The 23,947-nt window shown below is 39.4% G+C and overlaps 1 protein-coding gene across 1 annotated transcript; it reads right to left on the reverse strand.

Annotated features, from left to right (window-relative positions):
• Window positions 1-4,866: 4,866 nt before the first annotated feature.
• Window positions 4,867-5,682, reverse strand: LOC104228216 (uncharacterized). Its single transcript, XM_009780647.2, has one exon. The coding sequence runs from the start codon at window positions 5,680-5,682 to the stop codon at window positions 4,867-4,869; it is 816 nt and encodes a 271-aa protein (XP_009778949.2).
• Between the last annotated feature and the right edge of the window lie 18,265 nt (window positions 5,683-23,947).

Here is a 23,947-nt window from a genome sequence, read left to right on the forward strand (position 1 = left end):
AATCCTGTTTTAGGTTTATATTATAATTTGCAATAGAAATCATGCTTTAGGATTATGTTGTGCTTATCTACAATAGGAATCATGCTTTAGGTATATATGTTATGTTACTTGCATTAGAAATATGTCATAGGCCTGTGTTATTTGCATTAGAAATTCTGCCTTAGGATACTTGCGTTTACTGCCTTTGCATATTAGAAAATATGTTATAATTCATCACTTCATTTATGATTCTGCATAAGTTGTCATCACCTGGAAATCATGTCATTAAGCTACTACTGTAATCACACTCAATAAAATTATTGTCTCTCTCTATGCATTAGAAATCCTGCTTTAGGACTGTATTTTCATCTGCTTTGAATCATGTCTATAAAGAGGTTAAAAAGCAGCCCCAACACATAGACATCGTGTTCTAGTATAAATGCGCTTGAAATCAACTTTTGTAACAATCAGCACCTAGACCAACATTCCTATAAGATTTAATAAAACTCAAGATGTTTTACCTAATCCCCAGAATTATGATTGCATATTTATAGGGTATTATAGGCCCACGACTAGGAAAGCCCTAGGTAATTAAATGGTCTTATAAAACTGTGAAATTATGCTCTGTTTATATGTGAAACTGCCCAGGTTCAACAGGTTTTAAAATTAGTAGGCAAACTGATTAGGTTTATATCACCTTGCTTTAAACAATACTGCATATTTTATGTTTGTGACACTCATTTAGATGCCCTGTTCTGGTACTTCTCTGAAATTACCTAAAATCTGTGTTTAAGACGTGATACTTATTTGTTTATGTGTTGAGGTAAATATGAGCCCCCCTTTACTGTTTCCCTATTTGATAGTTCTTTGTTGTCGCTTAGATTTTACCCTTTATGCACCTTAAGAAAGTCTAGAACTGCCTAAAATTAGAGGTCCTAAACACCTCCAGGACCACAAGGAAGGGACGGGTGAAGCACGCTTAGAGTTTGTTAATTAAAAATTACTCATATAACAGCTAAGGGGATGATAATGGGTAGTAAAAGGATATGATGACATGTGCGCAAATGCCACGTGTAACCCCTCTATTTGAGGAAGGCTTACCGGGTATTGTACATATGTGATCCTATAGGCTAACCAACTTAGGATTTCCCTTCCTTTATTTACATATGTGTGCTTAGACTGCCTAAACTTCCTTTATTTGCAAATATGTGCTTAGACTGCTTACCTGTTAAATGACTAATTCACATAACTGAGTTCGGCCGAGACCCACCGTTGTGGACCGCGAGGGGTGCCTCACACCTTCCCCTCAAGGTTATTTCGAGTCCTTACTCTAATCTCTAGTAATGCAAACTAGTTATATGAGTTAATTGCTCTAGGTTCCCTAACGCACCTTAATTCATTTGGTGGCAACTCTTCAAATACCCAATTCCCAAAAGGAAACGAGTTGTTCCCAATGAATGTCGAAACCCGGACTCAGCGAGGAAAAAAAGGGTGCGACATCAACGGGATTAGGAGAGGGGATTAAGGGGAAGGCGGCTAGGGTTCTTTAGAGAGAGAGAGAGATGAGAGGATTTAGGGGCGGTGGATTAGAGGGATTATGGTTTAGGGTTTCTAGGTAGGTAATTAAAAGGGAGGGAATAGATATGGGTCGTTGATCTTAGAGATCAATGGCCACAATTAAAGAGGGGTTGGGTCGGGCTTAGTTAGGTGGGTTGCGACCAGGTTGGGTAATGGGGTTATTGATTTTGGGCTGGGGTTTTTGGGCTAGTGTATTAGGTGTTTTGGGCCATTATTTGGTCTGAAAATAGGTTTAGTGTGAGGCTAGTTTTTAAATACCCAACATTTTAGAAAAAATAATTTATAAAAGTAATTAATGAATAACAAAAAATATTATTTGTATATTAAAATGATTAAAATAACTGCTTTATGTGCCTGAAGTCATGTAAACCAGAAATGAATTACCAAATATGAAGCAAGACCTACTCCCTCCCATCCTAGGAATAATTGAAGAGAGTTATCTCCAGTCACCAACATTGGCATAAAAAAGTAAGAATGGATAAATAACACATAAATCGAGGGAAAAATAATAACTTAAGATTATAAAATATAAAAAGTTATTCTTTGCATAAATAATGTTATTATACATGAATATAGGCTATTATTGCAAAAATATGCAATTAGCCTAAAAATGCAAATGTAATTATAAAAAATGAAGTAAAATATTTAAAAATATGCATGTTGGTGTAAATAATAAGTTTGGATCATAAAAATAATTTTAAGGATAATTATTGAATATTTATACAATAAAAATATAGAAAGAAATTATTTTAGGGCTTCTAAAAATTATGAAAAATTATGTAAAATGCTTGTATGGGTTTATAAAATAAATGATGATGCACATATACTATTTTTGAAAGTATATATATATATATGAGGAAAAAATTGGGTATCAACACCTTGGACATTTATCACATTTTCGAACAAACTCCTTAGTGTCTTTTTCCATGCTATACCAGTAGTATCATGCTCTAACAATTTTGTGAATCAGTGATTTGGCATCGGAATGGTTCCCACAAGTGCCTTCATGGACCTCTCGTAAAACATAATCGGTGTCTCCTGGTCCTAAACATATTGCCAATGGTCCATCGAATATCCTTCTATATAATGTTCCATCTTCATCCAATGTGAATCAAGCAGCTTTAGTTCGTAGGGCCCTCGACTCTTTAGGGTCCGATGGGAGCTTACCGTTCTTCAAGTATTCGATATATTTATTCCTCCAATCCTAGGTTAAGCTTGTAGAGTTTATCTCGGCATGACCTTCCTCGATCACAGATCTCGAGAGTTGAACGACAGTCCCCGAGCTAATCTCATCTTCCTCGACTAATGACCCCAGATTCACAAGTGCATCGGCCTCACTGTTTTGTTCTCAAGGTACATACTGTAAAGTCCATTCCTTGAAACGGTGCAAAGCTACCTGCAACTCGTCCTAATACCTTTGCATTCTATCCTCTCGAACTTCAAAGGTTTTGTTTACTTGGTTCACCACCAATAAAGAGTCACACTTGGCTTCAATAACTTTTCTCCTAAGTTTTTAGCTAGCTCGAGACCTGCAATCATGGCCCCGTACTCGGCCTCATTGTTAGTCAACCTAGAAGTTTTGATAGACTACCTAATAGTGCTACCCGTGGACGGCTTCATAATGATGCCTAGCCCAGACCCCTTTCACATTCGAAGCACCATCTGTGAAAAGGGTCCACACCCCTGATGATGTGCCTAATTTTAACAAAAGTTCTTTTACAACTTCAGGTACGAGGGTTGGCATGAAATCGGCGATGATGTTCGCCAAAATTTGAGACTTGATGGTTGTTTGGGGTTGATACTTGATATCCTACCCACTGAGTTTGACGGCTCATTTGGCCAATCGGCCCGATAGTTCGGGCTTGTGCAAAATATTACAAAGTGGGTAAGTGGTTAACACACATATGGGGTGACATTGAAAGTATATGTTTGACTTTCTAGAGGCGCTTATCAGTGCAAGTGCCAATTTCTCTAAGTGTGGATATCTTGTTTCTGCTTCTCCTAAAGTTTTACTTACATAATAAATAGGAAATTGTATACCTTGCTCTTCTTGAACTAGGACACCACTTATCGCAATTTCCGATATTGCTAAGTATAAGTAAATTTTATCATCTGCCTTTGGAGTGTGAAGCAATGGTGGGCTGGATAGATATCGCTTTAGTTCCTCTAACACCTGTTGGCATTTCGAGGTCCAGGTGAAATCGTTATTATTTTTGAGTAGAGAGAAAAATATGTGGCTTCGATCCAATGACCTCGAGAAGAACCGGCCTAAATCAGCTATCCATCCAATCAGCCTCTTCACGTCTTTTATACTGTCTACGACGGTGATGTCCTCGATGACCTTGATTTTATCGGGGTTGATATCAATCCCCCGATTCGACACCATGAAGCTTAGGAATTTGCCCGAACCGACCCCGAAAGCACATTTCTTGGGGTCGAGTTTCATGTTATATTTTCTTAAAATCTCGAATGTTTCCTACAAATGAGCCAAATGGTCCTCTGTGCGCAGGGACTTAACTAGCATGCTATCGATATAAACTTCCATTGACTTACCTATTTGTTCTTCGAACATTTATTTGCTAGGCATTGGTAAGTAGCTCCAGCATTTTTTAGCCCAAAGGGCATTATATTACAACAATATGTTCTATACTTGGTGATAAATGAAGTCTTTTCCTGGTCTTTCGTGTTTATTTGAATTTGATTGTACCCAGAATAGGCATCGAGAAAGGTAAGGATCTCGTGGCCAGCTGTAGCGTAGATCATGCGATCGATATTAGGCAGTGAAAAAGAATCTTTGGGGCAAGCCTTATTTAAAACTTTATAATCTACACATATTCTAAGTTTGTTCACTTTCTTAGGGACTACGACTACATTGGCTAACCATTCGGGATATTTCACCTTTCGAATGGACCCTATTTTGAGAAGTTTAGTTACCTCGTCCTTTATGAATGCGTGCTTTACTTCGGACTGGGGCCTTCTCTTTTGTTTCACCAATTTGAACCTAGGGTCAAGGCTTAGCTGATGCGTCGTTATGATCTCTATCATGTCTAAATAGGACCAAGCAAAACAATCTGTGTTATCAATAAGAAATTGAATAAGCTTTTTCCTGAGTTTGGGGGTTAATCTCGTTTCTAGGTATACCTTTCGCTCGGGCAAGTACTAGATCAATATAAACTGTTCTAGATCTTTGACCGTTCATTTGGTGGCATCCAAGTCTTCAGGAACAATAAAAGTTTGAGGAGTTAGAAAATCCTCTTCTTCTTTTATCCCCTGCTTCCCTGATTCGGTCGAGGCTAGTGGTTGTGATTGCTATTTGGTTTCTTGTTTACCTTTGATGTTTGACCTTTCTGAGGTTGATAGCATTGATATCGGTGTTACCTCATCAATCGCAAACATTTCCTTTGTGGCATGATGCTCCCCGTATACTGTTTTTACACCATCCAACAACGAGAATTTCATCATTTGGTGGAGAGTCGAAGGGACTGCCCTCATATTGTGGATCCAAGGCCTTCCGAGTAGGGCATTATACCTTATGTCGCCCTCAATCACGTGGAATTTGGTATCTTGAATGGTTCCAGCCACGTTCACCTGTAAAATAATCTCCCATTTACTTGTTTCACTGGCCATGTTGAAGCCGTTTAAGACTCGAGTTGCGGGCACGATTTGATCTTGTAGGACGAGCTGCTCCACGACCCTTGATCGGACGATATTCGCTGAGCCACCTGGATCCACTAAAATACGCTTAACTTCAACTTTATTTAGTAAGATAGAAATTACCAGAGCATCGTTGTGTGGCTGAGAAATGTCTTCTGCTTCTTCGTCGTTGAATGATAAGGAGCCTTCGGGCACATAATCTCGGGTTCGTTTTTCCCTAGTGATTGATACTTTAGTGCGTTTGAATATAGGTCCATGTGGAATGTCAACCCCACGGACGATCATATGAATGACATGTTGGGGTTCCTCCTGCTCATTTTTCCTGTTGGCGTCCCTTTCTCTGAAATGATTCTTGGCTCGATCGCTGAGGAACTCTCGAAGGTGGCCCTTACTGAATAGACGGGCTACCTCCTCCCTTAATTGCCTGCAATCCTCGATCTTGTGACCATGCGTGCCATGATATTTACACATCAAATTTGGGTTTCTTTGGGAAGGATCGGTCTGTATGGGTCTAGGCCACCTAGTACCTTTGATCCTTCCGATTGTTGATACAATGCCCGACGCATCGATGCTGAAGTTATATTCCGATAACCGAGGTGCCTCTGTGGAATCGGCATGCTTATTAAAACCACTTTTTCTCATAAATTCGCGAGAATTCTATCCTCGATCACTTCTTCGATCATTCCGGGCGGAATTGCGTCCTGAACCATTGTTCCTTCGTTCTGCGGTATATGGTTGATATTGTTCTCTGTTCGATTTTGGTTCCCTGTCGATGTCCCTCGGGGTTTTAACTGGTGACTTGTTTGGATGTACTAAACCGGAAGGGGCTCCTAATTGGTCGTCCTCGACCCTGATACCCTGATTTTCGATTGATATCGATTGTACACATCCGCCCAAGTTACAACTGGATACTCAACCAAATTTTATTTCAACTAACGTAATGCTATCGAACTCCGCTCGTTCAACCCTTGGGTGAAAGCTTGAACGGCCCAATCATCTGTGACCGGTGACAACTCAATGCGTTCCATTTGAAATCGGGATAACATGAAAAGAAAAAAGAAGAGAGTAAAGAAAAGATATACTCTATACTAGTAGAAAATAAGGGGGAAAGAGTTGTTTTGAACCCGAGAGGAAACAAATACGCGGCTCGAGAAATGCCATACAGCATAACGTACCCAAATTATTGAGACTCGCGGGCGATCATTCTCTTCTTCTATCCATTGGTTAAAGATTACGGCCTATTTGAAAAGTTACCGAATAATTAAATTTAAATGTACTTGGGTCTAATTATACAGTTTTGACTTTTTTTTTTTTTACCAAGTAAATTACTTGGCTAACTTGTAATTTGATATAATTGAGGAGGTATAATTACACTCTTCAATTTTCAAAAGACCGAGAATTACTGATAATTATATGATGCAGTTACATGGTTATTTATCTTTCATTTTCTTATTTCTCGTTTCCAACCTTTACTTCACGTGTTTCTTATAATTTCTGATTTTTTGTTTCTTTCTTATTTATTTTTTATTACACTTTAATTTGTTATGTTATTATTCTATTTTTTCTAAAAATAATTATACCTCGTAATCTTAGAAAGAATAAGCCATCGACAAAGTTTAACTTTGTTATCAAATGAGGTTATATGAAAATTTAATTATATTAAAATAATATATTTACTTTTTAATATTTAAATAATATTCTCATTTTCAACCTTTATTTTTTATGATTCCATTTAGCTGCTCATTTTTTTATATTTCCTTATTTTCTTCATTTTGCATAATTATGATATTATTCTAGTTTTAAATCTACACCTCCTAATATTGAAATAATGAGTCATTAATAAACTTTGCATATAATTATGAGTGATGTCCTTAAAGTAGAATCTCATTATTGAATGAGTTTATAGACTTATGTTTTCCTTTTCTTTTGAATTATATTTATTTAAATTATGTTGAAACTTATTTTATATTATGTTGTAATTTTACATAAGAGTATTATGTTAATTTTTTTTAATTTTGAATTTAAGTTATATTTTTGGTTTTATTTATTTGTTTTAGTAGTATTGACTTGTTAATTCTGATTGCATCCCATTCATTTTTCAGTTAGAATTAATAGATTTTTTCCGTAAAAGATTTGAGTAATATTTTGATATTACACTTATAAATATTAATCTTTTTGTCAAGCATGCAGTCCATATGTTCTTCAATAATGTATACTTTTAGTTTTATAATTAATTAAAATAAAATATTATAAATTTAAAAAGTATATGTCAATTATTTTTTGCAATATTAGTTAAAATTATATGGTTAGTAATTAATATATTTTAAGAAGCAATATGTATCTTAAATGTCAAATTTAGTATCACTTATACAACCATAGATTTATTAAATCTTAACATTTAACTTGTGATAATTAACTTTATATTTAAAATTTAATATAATTGTGTAATTATATTTGTGCAATCAAACAGTACACTTGTAATTTACTGTAATTACATTATGACAAACAAACATATCGTCGTAATTATAATACTATGTAATTACTAGGCTATCATATTTCTTGAATCCAATTTAATCGAGCTCCAAAGCTGTATTAAGCCGAATGAAAGATAAGAGAAAGTTGGTTAAAGATCACATTTATTTAAATTTTCGAATAAAAAGTCCATACATAGTGTATGAATAATAATGCTTGCTTACCAGAAAAATTAATTAGGGTTTATAAGCCATAAAATATGAAAGACTTGAGGGAGTTTGACCCTACGGTTCATAACTAGGAGGCAACATACACTCAGCAGTTGATGACCCTTCTATCCACTCACCAGGATTTTCTTTAATCTATATACTACTTATTTAATTAATGGACCACGGATTCGTAGCTCTGATTGGCTAGAGAAAGCATTAGTGCAAAAGTAACGAACAACACTTTTGTAATTCTAGTTACTATTCAAATCTAAATATTTTGATGATATATAACTACATCAAATGAAATAGAGTTCGAGTTATAACGTTTTATTGCATTGAACATTTTACCATACTAATTTCGCATACGAGAGTCGTTTCTCAAGGTAGTCAAGTAGATCATATAACCAACAGGTTCAACCAAATTCTCAAATACTCAAATAAAATACTCAACAACAGGATCATATATACTTGAAATATTTCAGTTCACACCCATAATCTCAAAAGTGATTGCTTTCAACATTTAAAATCTAAATATTGTACCCATCAAATTAAGATCCTTGATCCGCTTTTAAGTAATCCTTTATGAAATCTATAGCTTTCAAAATTTATTAGAAGATCGGCAAGAAAATTGTATCAGGTTTTAAAAACTTTCGATAGCTACATACTAAAGGGCTATTCTTTTAGGAAAGACTTGTGGAGGAGGATGGTCCCCAGAGATAACTTTGTTTCGCTTTCAGATACTATGAAGTCCAAAGGGCCGGGATATTGCTGATAAATTATGAAAAATGCATATTTTTGAGTATATTTGCATTTTTTTTTTTTGCGTGAATCGCAAGAGATTAAATGATTTTTGAAGTGGAATATGTTTATTACGTGTTTCTTGTGTAGGAGTAAGTTTGGATGATAGTGGATCAAAAGATAGCAAATTTGTGCAAAAATGAAAAGATTGAAGGATTAAGAACTCGTCCATTCTCGCGCATGGCATGAAAACAGATCCGAAAAAGGAGACAATTGAGTACACAAAATAGCGAACTGAAGCGAAGGCACGGATCCTTTCGCGAAATAGAAAAAAATCAAAGAGTGAATCCTCGTCTATGAGCGTGTGACGCACGAGCGTGGACGTAGATTTCTGCTTCCTATCCGGGATTGGATTGTATTGGACGGACCTCCACCCTACCTAGGCCATATAAATACACCCTAACATGATTTTTACATAACTTTGGTGAGGGAGATAATACTTTAGGTTAGGCAAAACCTTTGAAGGCAAGAATAAGCTAGGAGCAAGGAGGAAGATTCAACCACGAGTTTTTCCTTTCTTCTTCTAATTTTTCATTATTGGTTATGCATTTTAGTATTGCAGTTTTAATACTATTATAAATAGATAATTTCTTATCTATTATTTTGATCGAACCTTTTGGAAGATGAATTCTTGTTACGTTTTTATATAATTGAGCCTTTGAATTTCTCTACTTGTTCAACTACATGTTTTATTGTTGATTGAATGACTATCAATCGATTGGGCATATTTATAATGTATTGCTTGGGGAAGGGTATATTTTTAGGTAGTTGTTGAACAACGGCACTCCTAATGTATGTAATGAATCAATACAACGGGTTTAAAGATGGGTTTAGGAATATCAAAGTCTTGACGTGGTCATGGTGAGCGGTAAGATAATGTCAGCTAGCTTAATTCGGGAGAATATATTTAGTAAATTATTATAGTTGCTCGGGAGAAAATTGCAATACCTGAAGGACTCACGATCAGTAGAGAATACTTAGGTAAAATTATAGGAGACGTAGCGGGAAGAATTTCGATAATTGGTGAAATCATAACTCTACGCCTCCTTAATGTTGTCTCCAACCCTTAATATCTTTAGTTGTTAATTTACTACTTTAATTTATTAGTTAATCAGTTAGACATGAGAATCTTAATATTTATAACTTAGGAATTGTTCGAGCTTGTCTTCTTGGTGATAATGAACAATTATAGCTAAACCTTAGTTCTCTCTAGGATGCGATTCCGGACTCTTAGATCTGATTATATTTACTTATCCTTTTTAGGACTAGAGTTGGACGTGATCAACCGGGCACGCAGCCTGACTCGAGATGGAGTGAGCGGAGAATCCATGAGCTCAACTGAATCTATTGTGTTTTGCTAATTATGTATACATATTTGGTGAACTTTTTTAAGTGTATGCATATATACAATACAATTATACTAATTGTGAACTCACTGATTCTTAAGTAATCACGAATTCGCCTTTGGATGGAGCAGGGTGTGAGTACCTTTTAAAGTTCAAAACTAACAAAGTTTCTAAGTTCTGAATTCGCCTTTGGTTGGCTACTGAGTTTGGGGTTGCTATAACGTATTATGAATTACTTAACAAAGTCCAAAACTAACAAAGTCAGAAGGTTGAATGTCACATTCAGGTTTTGTGCTTTAGAAAGTCAATGAATCTATGAACAGATCTTGAATCCGACTTTGTGGCACATAGAAACAAGTTAGAAAGAACACCGGTTATACAGCTTTCATCTTAATGTCGTTCTTAAGCACCCACGTTCATTTAATTATAGCCATGCAACTTTGCTTAGTTACAGATTAAACTATGAGCCTTTAATTTGGTTTAAAATTTATCATTTAATTTCAGCTGTTTTTTTAGGGGACCCCCTTATTGAGTAGTAAGTTAACTCATTGTATTGTAGTTCATCCTCAATTAAAACTTAAAAGTTAAGTTGTTAGAATCTGATGACTAGTTTTCATGCATATTTTTTTTTTTTTTCATTTCCTTGTTTCTGTTATGTTTGGGCGTATCATCAACTAATGGTAGCTTAAGTTCTTATTTCCCTTGACTTCAATCTATATGATCTTTTAGGTGGTAATTAAAGTAAAATTGTTAGTAAAAATATAAGCATTAATCTAACCTTTAAGAATTTTTTATGCGAATCCGAGGAGAGCCTTAGGGTAAGATTACAGCTGCGTGTTTAATTAGATTTCTGAGATTTTTAACTGCACTTTTTTGTGAAAGAGAAGAATATGTGAATTGAAGTTCTCAAATGAGGGAACTGTTTATAACTAAATTTTAAACAAAGTTATATTCTTACTATTGATAGATTTCTTTGTTTCTCACCTGCTCCTCCATTAGTACTCGCCTAATCTCAACCAACTGGGCAGCAAGATTCTTAATATTCAATCTTCAATCAAAGAATAATCCTAAATTAATCAAAGAATAAGAGTAGTAGCTAGTCCTAGTTTATTAAACGGATTCGACATTATAATTAGTTCTTAAAATCGAAGGAAGTGTTTATTATATATTAAATGAAACCAATGAAGATGATATATATATATATATATGTGTGTCTTGGATCAAACCTGTCTTTCTAGTGTTTCAGATTCTGGAGTGCCCTAATGATGATTAAACCTGAGATTAATGGAGTGCCCTAATGATGATTAAACCTGAGATTAATTTCACCGAAGATCATCCAACTAATTCTCTATTTCACAGAAGTTGCTTATCTATTTTTTATCACTTAAAAGTTATTCAACTTTATTTTTATAACTAAAAAGTCATTTTGGTTCAAAACCTACAAAATATCCTACGAAAATATGGCAATAAATTAATTAAAAATGTAATAATAATGATACATAAGCTTAAATGGACCATACTCAATTTTATTATTAAATGTTACGTTTCATTTTAACCTAAAAAGAGGAAATTTTTAAATTTTATTTTGAGCTCTTTTTTATTCTTTTCTTAAACCACTACATCCATCAAAACTTGAACTCTTGAAGTCTTGTTTACCCTAAAATTCCAGTAACAAATAAACTTATATTGTGGTTTTAAGGATATGTTAAGAAATTCAACACCAATTGATAAACAAGGAATTAAATAAATAAATTAGAGAATAAAATAGATCAAACCAGTATGCAAGTCAAATCTCGACCTCGACCTATGGTAGTCTCGAGGTGTGATAATAGGAATAGCAAATGATAAAGCAACTCTAATGAATAGTAAGCAAGAAAGTAATGAGTGTATATATTCTTCTCAGTGAATAATGATGGTGACAAATGAATGGAATCCTCATTTATATAATAGGGGAGTCCTAAATAACGTACACTTCTAATTATAGTCGGAAATCATATTTGACAATTGATTAACCGCCGAGGACCAATCCATTCCGAAATTCACGCCATGATCTTCGGTCCGTTTGCGGGTATCTCGCTCTTTCCATTACTGAATTATACTGGCATCATCTCGAAGTGCTCTCTTCTGACCTCAGTAAGTGATATCGACCTCGGTCTTGGAAAGGAACTTCGACCCTGAATTCGACGTCATGTCCTTCTAACGTGGTATCTCTTTTTCCATCGAAGGATGAAATCGAGTAGCTCCGATTTCCATCATATACAGACAATCCCCTCGTTTCTTAAAATAAAATGATAAGAAACAACTTGAGCCGCGATTTTTTGAAGACCCCGATAATGATGTCATCCCCATGACATAAGCGGCCGAGGTATCCGAAATGTCCCGTCGGTACAGTCCCCCCAAATCATTAATGACTATCAGTAGGTGGTTGGCTACTAGAGCCATCGAACTGTCGACGTGAATCTATTAATACAGATTCTTTATTTGAATCAAAACTTTACCTCCATCTTTACCAAGTTTTTCTAAGTCTTTTCATCTCTCCATCTTTTCTCTTTCACCATCTGTGTAACGACCCGACTGGTCGTTTTGGGCTTTTGCACTTTGCTCGCCAGTTCTTGGGTATGACTAGCCCCGTGTGATGTATTATGACTTATGTAAATCGTCGATTTTGGTTTTCAGGGTAATCAAAGTGAATTTGGAAGAGCGGTTCTTAGTTTGAAGCTTGAAATTGAAAGGTTTGACCAAGATTTGACTTGTTAGTAGATGACCTCGGATTGGAATTTTTATGATTTGGTTAGCTCCATTAGATTATTTGGGACTTAGGAGCATAGTCGGAATGCGTTTTGGAGGTCCGCGGAAGGCTTAGGCTTGAATTGGCGAAATTGAAATTTTGGCGTTTTCCGATTGATAGGTGAGATTTTGATATAAGGGTCGGAATGGAATTCCAGAAGTTGGACTGGGTCCGTTGTATCATTTGTGACGTGTGTGCAAAATTTCAAGACATTCGGACGAGGTTTGGTAGACCTTTTGATCGAAAGCGGAATTTGGAAGTTCTTGGGATTCTTAGGCTTGAATCCGATGTAATTTTGGTGTTTTGATGTTGTTTTGAGCGTTCCAAAGGTTGGAATAGGTTTGAACGATGTTATGGGATATGTTGGAATGTTTGGTTGAGGTCCCAAGGGCCTCGGATGAGTTTCGAATGGTTAAACGGATCACTTTTGGACTTTGGACTTGGCAGTTTTTACTGGTTTTTGTTGCAGACGAATCGCGAAGGGTGTCCTCTGAGGTGGCGAATTTTGTTTTCAGGTTCGCATTTTGTGTGTCGCGTTCGCGATATTGTGATTCTGTGATTCTCCGCGTTCGCGAGGCTTATGTCGTGTTTGCATAGAAGAAGAGGAGTAGCTGGGCCCCCAATGCATTTGTTCTACGCGTTCGCGATCGCGAAGTGTTGAGTGTGTTGTGCATCGCATTCGCGGGAGGGTTCTCGCGTTCGTGTAGAAGGAATTTCGGTCTGTGAAGCTGTGTGCTTCGCGAGCGCGAGGGATATGTCACATTCGCGATGAAGAAATATCTTTGCACACAGTTTTATATTTTAAAAAACGAGGGCTTAAGTCCAATATCATAAAAGCCATTGGAGAGCTCGGTGGAAGGTGAAATTTGAGGGGATTTTCAGTGGAGCAATTGGGGTAAGTATTCTTCACTCATATTTGGTTTAATTCCATGATTTAGTCTTGAATTTCATCATTTAATTTGAGAAATTATAGTGAAAATTGGGGGGAAATGGAAGAAAAGTATGAGAATTCTTTTGAGAATTTGAATGGGCAATTGAGGTCGGATTTTGATGAATTTGATATGGGTAGACTCGTGAGTGGATGAGAATTCTACTGGTGTAATTTTATCGGATTCCGAGACGTGGGGCCGGGGGCCGGGTTTGAGCAATTTCGGGATTTTTGATGTAAATTCGATATTTTCGAGTGGGCTTTGTTCCCTTAGAATATTTTAACGGTTATGTACTGATTATGGCTAGATTTGGAGTATCCAGAGGTCGATTCGTGAGGGAAACGGCATCGCGGGCTAGAGTTTGGACCGGATGGAGGTGAGTAATGATTGTAAATGTTGTCCTGTGGGTATAAAACCCCGGATTGCACATCGTTGTGCTATATTGAGGTGACACACACGCTAGATGACGAGCGTGGGGTCGTGCACTGTTGGGGATTGTGACTTAGTCCATCCCTAATGATTGTTTTACCGCGTATTTAACTGAAAACTACTTACTACCATCATGTTTTGGGTTGAATGCCATGTTTGGGCCTCGTGCCAATTATTTGGACCCTTAGAGGATTTTTACTGATATTTCCTTGCTATTTTGACTTTATACTTGTACTCAGTCATGCTATATTCTATTGTTTTTATAACTCACCCAAGTTTACTCTGTTTTAAACATTAAATGACATTTTAAATAATAAATTGGGATGAGCATCATGTTTTACTGTTGCCCGAGTGGCTTACGAGATTCTGACTCAGTAAGACCGAGGGCCTATATTGTGAGGAAACACTGATTATGATTATGAGGCCGAGGGCCTGAGATTTGTATGCCACGAGGTGGCTTGTTGATATGAGGCCGAGAGCATATGTGATTATGCCACGAGATGGTTTGATATTGCACTTGGGCCGTAAGGGACCCCTCCAGGAGTCTGCACACCCCCAGTGAGCGTGGGTACCCATTATGATATGAGATATAGCCCGAGGGGCTGATGATTGTTCTATGATATTACCCGAGGGGTAGATTCTGTTGACAGTTTGCCCGAGAGGCGGATTCTTATGTTTTTATCTATTCTAGTTGTTTTGTATTTAATTGATTAACTTTTAAAAAGGCATTTCTAAAGAAGCTTAAACTGAACTAAAGTGACTTTACATATTTCCACTATTTCATTATTTTTACTGGCTTTTACTACTTCTTTATAGCCTGTTGACGTGCCTTTATGTGATTTCTTATCGCTCAGTCTTCATTTATTATTATTACTCACTGAGTCGGAGTACTCACATTACTCCCTGCACCTTATATGTAGATTCAGGTATTTCTGAACCCGGTAGCGGGTATTGGTTGATCAGAGGCAGAGTCATTGGAGTTTAGTAAGGTAGCTGCCCGACGTTCACAGTGCTACTTTTCTCCTTTTTGATTTCATTAGACTGTATTTAGTACATTTTCAGACTTTTCGTTGTATTTAGACCTTAGTAGATGCTCGTGACTTGTGACACCCCGATGTCGGGTTGTATCTATTTCTGAACTTATTCTATTTCGCTAAATTTATACATGTTGGGGATTTATTCTAACAAATGGCTTAAATTGACTTATTAAATTGTTAAAAAAAGAATTTGGGAATTGTATCGGCTGGACTTGTCTTCACGAGAGGTGACATCACGACCGGGTCCGGTTTGGGATCGTGACAATCTGTTGAGTGAATTTCATCAGTACCAAAATCAAATTTCATCTCTTTCTGCTTCATCTTATCTGAATCCATGGCGAAAACCTCCAAATCGTCCCACAAAAGGAGAAAGGTTGTTTTTCTTCTTCCTGGCCAGCTAGTGACAAAATGCCGGTGGAACCGCTCCCTCACGAGTAGGTTCACGGCCTTTGTATTTTAAAAAAAAACTTCAAAGTCGAGAACCCTCCGCCGGTCCCTGGACGATGTGAACACGTATCGAGGTATATTTGCTCCATAACGGCGAAACAGCTCGAAGTTCTGAAAAAAGACTACAATTTGGGGCCTGAGGTCGTGGTACAAATCCCTACTCCCGAAGAAATTATCACCACTCACGTGGAGGGGTTTCTAAGTGTTTACACTTACCCCTTCACATTGGGTCCTCTTGACCCTGTTATCGTCAATTTTTACAAGATGTACCAGGTTACCCTCGTCAAGTGCATCCCTCATTCTGGCTCATAGTGATCATGATCCGCTTCTTCTCTAGCAAGGCCAAGGGGTTGGAGTTCACTCTCAGCCACCTCATACAATTGTATCGACCTCGACTTTTTTGAGGATTAATCAAGCTCCAATTCCAATCAACGAAGTCCTTTTTTACAAGCATCGATGAGGAGAAGGACCGGGGTAGAATGAGCCGGTTCGTGCAGGTAAGAACCTGTGACCTCATCCCCGAGGAGAAACTGTCGTTCCCCGAGAAGTGGAACCCCGATCGTAAGTAATGTATTACCCATTAATCTTCATACTCTATTTTTTGCTTTATGTAATACTTTTATCTATTATGCAGTGGTTGCCTGGATGCCTCATACGATCACCGCCATCGAAGACTGGGTTCGGAAGCTGGTTGCGACTTCCTCCTATGTCGAGCGCTGCTGGCGTGACTTGGCAAGGGGCAGATGAGAGGCCAAGAATCATGTTAAGTTTATCTTGCAAGCCTCTGATGACCTTTTCTGCAACGTTTCTCTTTGTTCACACTTGTCTCTTTTTATGTAGGCCTCGGGGACGTTGCTGAGATGAGGCCGGCCTCGCCTAGGGAAGAGGTAGATCCGACACCAGCTAAGGACAAGAAATGAAAAAGGGTCTCGTCTTCTGACACCCCGAAGCCTAAGAAGAGCAAGGCTCGTAAGTTGAAGGACGACTCCGCCACTCTATCTGCCGGCGTAGCCCAAAAGCTACGAGATGAAGAAGATGAGGGGGAAGATGACGGTTATGAGCTAGTGCCTCGAAAGAGGGGGAGCATCGAAGCTTCAACAGCGACAGGGCCGGTGATGGTCGAGGAGACTTACCCCCAGACCGAGGAGATCTCAGAAGGTACTCCGAGCAAAAACCCCGAGTCATCGGGAGTAAAAGATATTTTCTTCCGTGATAAAAAAATGGCGAGTATGCTCGAAGGGTCCGCTAGTAAGGCTCCTCAAAAGGGAGAGAGTGCCCCAAGTGACTTGCTTGGGGCAATAACTATTGATGATTCACCGCCCGGTCCTGAATTTTCTCAAGGGAAATTTTAGGAGGCTCGATCTATGTAGACCCCCGATGTGGGAACGGCCCACGATAGGGAAGACATATTTCGTGGCTGCCTTGCGTGGGCCGATGATGTTTCCGGCCTAGATGCCATGATGGTTTTTGACGAGGCCCATCGTGTCCTAAACCAGGTAAACTTCATTCCCTGTCATTACGTTTGTTTTATTTCCTTATTGTTGATTTCTTTCCTTTCTCCATAGGCTGTGGTGCTTCATCGGGAAGCATTCACCAAGTCCCAAGCCGAGCTGAACCAGTGTGAGGCTGATCTCAAGAAGCTTACCGAGGAGAGAGAGGCCCTCAAACGCCTCTATGTGAAGAAAAAAGAGGAGATCAGGGACCTCTGAGCAGACTTGGCCCAAGGTCGCAAGGAAGAGACCAAGCTAGATGAGCAGGTAACTATCCTTTTGAAAAAGTACGGTCTCGACTCAACTGTGAAGGCTAATACTTCAATATCTCAGTTGCAGCAAAAGTTGGAAAGGATTGATCTGCTCCGTGGGGAAGTCGATCAGATCAAGGCCGACTGTGATCGATGGAAGAAAAACATGGACCACCTTGCTATGGAGAAAGATGCTGCCTTGGCCAAATTATCATCGGCCGAGGCCCAACTTTGGGTCGTCAAAGAGAAAAGCTCAGCCCAGGCCAAAATAATCGAGGAGCTTGAAGCCGAGCTTGATGAAGCTAAGGCAGAGGTCGAGAAGACGAAGATCACGGCTAACAAGTCCATAGCCTTGTATCTGGCTGACACCGAGGCTTCTCAAATGTAGATAAAGGAGGCTTCTGATCTAGAGCGATGGAGAAATGACTTAGCAAAGAGCAAATCTCGGAGGGACACCCTCGAGGAAATCCACACTAGAGGTTATGACCTCTCTAAAGAGATAGCTCAAGCTAAGGTGCTTGAAGCTGATGCTAGGTTGCTTATCTCCTTCGATGATGATGATAACGATGAAGGTAGTCAAGGCGGTTCAGATAACGATGAGGGACCCGAAGGAGAAGCTGCCCCCAAGGGAGAAACTAGCCCCGGGCATAGTTAGGATTTTATTTTTCCTTTTTTTTGTAAAACACCCATCAGTCCTTTGTACATATTTTTTCCCATATATAAAGAAATTTCCCTTTTGAATTTTATCTCAAATTTTGTCTTTGATCATGTTTCTTGCCTTATAAAATTTTAGCACGATCTTATGCTTTGAACGGTGCATTTAAGATTTTGGTTTTGGGTGGCTTCCTCGAAGTCACCACAGTCGAGTTCGAATAAGGTTCGAACTTGAGGCATAGGCCCTTTAGGTTTTGTGTCAGATAATGGCGAGTCCCCCAGCCGTAGTCAAGTCATTTTTTATTTGGGCTCGGGATAGTCGAACCCTTGGGTTCGGATAGAGTGAGAACAATATCTCGAACTCTAAGTGTATTGGCCCTTAGGCTCTTTAGATCGGGCCGATATGGCCTCTAAAAGATGTCTATTATTCCCTTCTTTCAGCTTAAAATACTTCGTAAAAATTTCGTTATTCCTTAGCATGTATTTTTTTACCAATTGGGTTTTTTGAGGGTTCGATGTTGATTGAAACCCCTCTGCTTTTTGTGCCTTAGCACATTTGTGTTAAGATAATTTGATACCTCTAAAGGGTTTTTGAGGGTTGATTTTATCGAAGCCCTTTTGATTATTTACTGAGGGTAGCCTTCTTTAACTAGTTTATAAAGAATTCGAAGGCCTATTTTTATTGTGGGATTCGGACGACTTCGAGCTGCATGAATTTGGTCGTAGCCTTTGGGTATGCCTCTTGGGCTTATTCCATAGGAGGTGCCTCTTTGAGGTCTTATGAGTTCGAGTTTAGATAACTCAAATATGTCGATCATCAATGACAGTCCCCGAGTATTCGAGGTATATTTGTGCTTGTCCCTTAAACCATTTCTCCCAAAATCATAAGTATGGAGCTTATATAGTAGAAAGTTTTCTTTGAGACACAAGATGTTTGATATAGAAAGAATATTTCTTGAAGTAATTTATACATGCATACATGTTTTTCCATCGGGGCTTGACTAATCTATATGGACACGGTTTATTCGATTATTTGGCCCATTACAAAGATTTCCTATCGAAACCCTTTGACATGAAGTACTTAGCCCGAAAACATAATATCCGAGGTGATGTCCCCCAGTATTCGAGGTTGATTGCAAACAAGCCTTGGATACTATTGAATTTTCCTCATGTAGCACATAATTGTTTCCTCGTTAAAAACCTCGCCGGAAAAAGTCATTTGGGATAAAAGCCGATCTAAGGGAAAAAGAGTGCAATGCATGTTTTAAAATCTAAGGTCCTCGTGTTGAAGAGTTTCTCAACGTCTTCGATCGAACACCTGCAATAAGTTAGTATCAAATAAAAATGGAAAGGGTGAAAGTTATACCTTAGCAATAATACTATTTGAGGAGTGATACATTCCAATTGTTTGGTAATTGTTTGCCCTCCATTGTTCCAAGTTTGTAAAATCCTTTCTGATGATACTGTTTACCTTGAAAATGGTAATTACAATTAGATTTGATTGTGTGCAAGAAATAGCAAGGATCCGCTTTATATAAGAGGAGGAATCTCAACATGGTACATGTACAACTATTACAAAGAAAAGTAGCTGGTACATCTACTTAAAGGTCTGGTACGGACTTGTACCATTCTTGCAGGTGTTGTCATCTTTGACCACGCGCCTTGGGAATTTCCCACTTGTCCATGACAGCAATAACCGATTTGTGTTGCCCCGAGATCGAGCATAAGGGAACCATTGGGGTCAAACCTCGAGTTGTACCTCGAGCCTTCTGGGATGTTGAACGTCATATCGATCATAAAATCAAACTCTCCGATTTTTGCCGTGTACAGATAGTCCCCGTGTTTCTTAGAGTGAAAATGATAAGAAACGGTCATGAATTCTTGCCTCTTCGATACATCCATCATGACGTCAGTTGTGCCATATAAAGTGATTGATGTGACAAAATGGTGTCTAAAGGTCGCAACCATATAGCCTTTGAAGAGCCTTTGAATTGATTACAATGGTTGGCTACCATTTGGCCGGCTCCAACGTACATGATTGGCTTCTATAAATACTTCTTCCTTCGCCCCTTATTTTCTACTGCATCATTAAGCCTTTGAAAGAGTTCTTCTTACTTCTCTCTTGTGTTCTTTCTCTGATTACAATCTCTTCTCCCCTCTGAAACGTTTTTAATAGGAATGGCGAACACTCTCATCTCTGTCCCAGGAAGATGTGCCTCCCTCTTCTTCACGCTCTTCTAAGGGTAAGGCAATAGTACCCCCTCTTCTTGAGGAATGCATCCTAGAACCTTGCAAAATGACCTTCGATTTCATGGTCGACAAGCCTTCTTCGAAGTCAGGTCGATGCAAACCCATATCACAATATATTAGTTTAGTAGTAGACGCCGAGAAGGTGAAGACTGACTGCCGCTGGGGGGATGCGGTGCTGGTGGAGATCCCTTCTCGGGGAGAAGACATAAAGACATACAAGGCCGGTTTCCTTAGTGTGTATACCTATCCATTTACTCTTGGCCCGGTTGAGCCATCCTGGCCTTCAATAGATCCCATGATCCTCGACTTCTGCAAACGATACCGAGTGATTCTCAGCCAAATTCATCCGTCGTTTTGGCATATTGTTTACATGGTCAGGTATTTTGCGAACATGATTAAGGGGATGACCTTGACTCTTGACTACTTGATCAGAATGTATAGTCCCCGACTCCTTCGATGGGGGCTCATTAATCTCCGATATCGGGCCTCGAAAGCCTTTTTTGCTTGTACTGACGAGGTTATGGACAGAGGGGTGGATGAGCCATTTTGTCCAAGTTAGGACCTCGTACCCTATCCCAGTGCAGAAGATGTCGTTACCTAAAAGATAGAACATGAAACGTAAGTAGATACGCTGATTAAGTATTTTCTTTTCCTTTGGGATCAATTTCCCCATGAACTGACTTCCTCTGCGGATGCAGCTGACGCGGTGTACCCTAGCACGGTTAGAGATCTCTCGAGTTGGGTTGGTCGGCTAGATTCGGCTTGCCCATATGTTGAGCACGTGTGGCTCGACCTGTTTAGGGCTCGATGGGAGGCCAAAAACCATGGTGAGCCCTTACTTCTGCTTCAATCGAATCTCTCAGAAGAAACAACACTGATTGCACCCTTATTCCCTACGTTTATATTTTCTATTTGTTCAGGTTTAGAAGTTCCTGGGGAAGTGGATACCCCGAAACCCGACAAAGAGAAGAGAAAATAAAGGGAATCGTCGACTGAGCCTTCTAAATCCAAGAAGGCTAAAGTGGAAAAAACTAAGGATAATTTAGCAGTCTTAACTCCAGAAGTATCGGGGAGTCCTTAAGCTGAAGGCGAGGAGAAAAATGGTTCCTCGGCAGCACCCGAGGGAGGAGAAAAACTGACCGTCCCTCATATTACTGAGACGGTGGCTTCTAAATTGGAACTTGATGCTATTGTTGTCCTACCTCAAGCTGAAGAGACCTTTTAAGACGTATCGGGTAATGTCCATGGGTTGGTTAACGGCCAAAATATTCCTCGAGCTGAGGTGCATTTGGTAGGAGGTCCGGAGGAACCCAGCTCTGAAGCTCTTCAGAGACAAGAGATGAGCCCGATGATCCAGTCGGGGTTATTGAAGTGAGCGATTCCCCTCCGGGACCAACTTTACCTCCTAGGGAAATACACGATGCCAGAATAAAGAACCTTCTGATATGGGGGCGCCCATCAGAGATAAAGATACGTTTGAAAGGCCTTTAGCTACACGTGAGAAAAACCCTGAGCTCACCTCACTTATTTTCATTGAGATGGATAGGCTCTGTGAGTAGGTAACTTTTTGCAAATTCTACTCGGCTCCCAATCTTCGTCTTTCTACCTTTGTTTCTTTCACGGTTCTAGGCCAAGGTCTTTATAATCAGACCTTTGCCAGGTTTCAAGCCGAGTTGACTCGCTACGAGGGTGAGTGCAGGAAGCTTACCTGGGAAGCTGATGAGCTTAGAGCTCTTTTTACCAACAAGGGGGAGGAACTTTGTGGCCTTCAAGATTGTTGGGGGCAGAGTCCCAAGAGAGGACTCATCTCACAGAGAAGGTTATATAGTTTATGTTTGGTTTTGTCTACATGTTTACCCGACTTCAGTGTTTTAACACCTTTGGGCTGATCTATGCAGCTTGAGAAGAAGGATGTTCTAATGAGGGAGGAGCTCCGAGCCAGAGAATCTGAAATTCTCGAACTCAAATGGCACATGAGTGAGATAGCCTCTGAGAGAGATACCTTTCAAGGGAAAGTGGTCTCAGTCGGACATCAACTTCATGACGCGAGGGCGGAGAGAAATAAGTATAAAGAACTTCATACTGAGTTTGTTGTTGCGTTATCTGGGATTAAGGCTGAAGCTGAGGTGCTCGTATCCTCGCACAAAGAGGATGATGTTGTTGCAAATGCTCGGGCCATGAAGATGTCCGAGGGGGCCGAGCTGTAATTGACTCGAGCAGTGGAACATGCCCGGTTAGAATCTCGGATACAGGCTCTCGAAGATATACATGCAGGGGCCATCGATTTATCTGCCAAGATCGAGAGGGTGAAGACCCTAGAAGAGGAGGTTGCGGCCCTGCTTTCCTCTAAAGGTGAGTCGAGCAGTGGCTCGGAAGATGATGAAAGCAAAATCCTCGAAGGGGAAGGGGCCATTGACGACCTGGGGACCGTGGCCGAAGCTATTAAAGGCACAACCTCGGAGGGAGCCGTTGAAGTCATAGCCCCGGTGGTAGATTAGGGTTTTGCTTGCTTTCTCCCCTATAAGGGCTTTAGGCATAGGCCTTGTAGATGCACCCTTGTGAACTTTCAACATATATGTAAACAGCCTTTCGTTTTTCATTTGCTTTTTAGGAATAAACTACGATGTTTGGTGAAAATTGGTTCGAGATTTTGGACCTCGGGTTAAACCCTTAGGTTTTCACTATTGATGAGCGATTTGCAATGGTCGAAAGTTGACTGTTTGGGGCTTAGACACTTAGTTGAGTTTTGGCTTGAGTTTATCGACCTTTAGGTCTAAAAATAGGCCATGAGGCTATTTGAGCTGGCCCTTAGGCTCTTACGCGTTGGGTTGGTACGACCTCTAATATAGGTTGGCGCTTAAGCTCTTACGCGTTGGGTCGGTACGACCTCTAATATAGGTTGGTGCTTAGGCTCTTACGCGTTGGGTCAATACAACCTCTAATATAGGCTGGCTCTTACGTGTTGGGTTGGTACAACCTCTACTATAGGTTGGCACTTAGGATCTTATGCGTTGGGTTGGTACGACCTCTACTATAGGCTGGCACTTAGGCTCTTACACGTTGGGTCGGTACAACCTCTACTATAGGCTAGTGCTTAGGCTCTTACGCATTGGATTGGTACGACCTCTACTATAGGCTGGCGCTTAGGCTCTTACATGTTGGGTCGGTACGACCTCTACTATAGGCAGGCGCTTAGGCTCTTACGCGTTAGGTTGGTACGGCCTCTACTATAGGCTGGCGCTTAGGCTCTTACGTGTTAGGTCGGTACGACCTTTAATATAGGCTTTATTTTTCCCTTGTTAAAGACTTTTGAAATTTTTGTGTTCGTCCGGCTCTTTGACGGTTCAATAAGAACCTCGATTGTAAGTTGTTATGTAACGATAAATGAGCACCTCGGGAGGTTTTACTCGATTGCTGAATTGTCTCGAAGACTTTTTATTATTTGGAGCTGATATGATCGAAGTTCTTTTGCTTATGCCGAGGGTAGCTTGATTAACCGGTTCTTTTCGAAGTATTTTCGAAGTAATTGAAGGCCTATAATTTCATACGATGGTCGGGTGTCCCTGAGTTGCGTTAGTTTGGTCGGAGCTTTATGACCGTAGTCATTGTGTTTGGCCGTAGCCTTTTGGTCCCCGA

The sequence above is a fragment of the Nicotiana sylvestris genome, chromosome 2 (assembly GCF_000393655.2).
Source record: "Nicotiana sylvestris chromosome 2, ASM39365v2, whole genome shotgun sequence".
NCBI classification, from domain to species: Eukaryota; Viridiplantae; Streptophyta; class Magnoliopsida; order Solanales; family Solanaceae; genus Nicotiana; species Nicotiana sylvestris.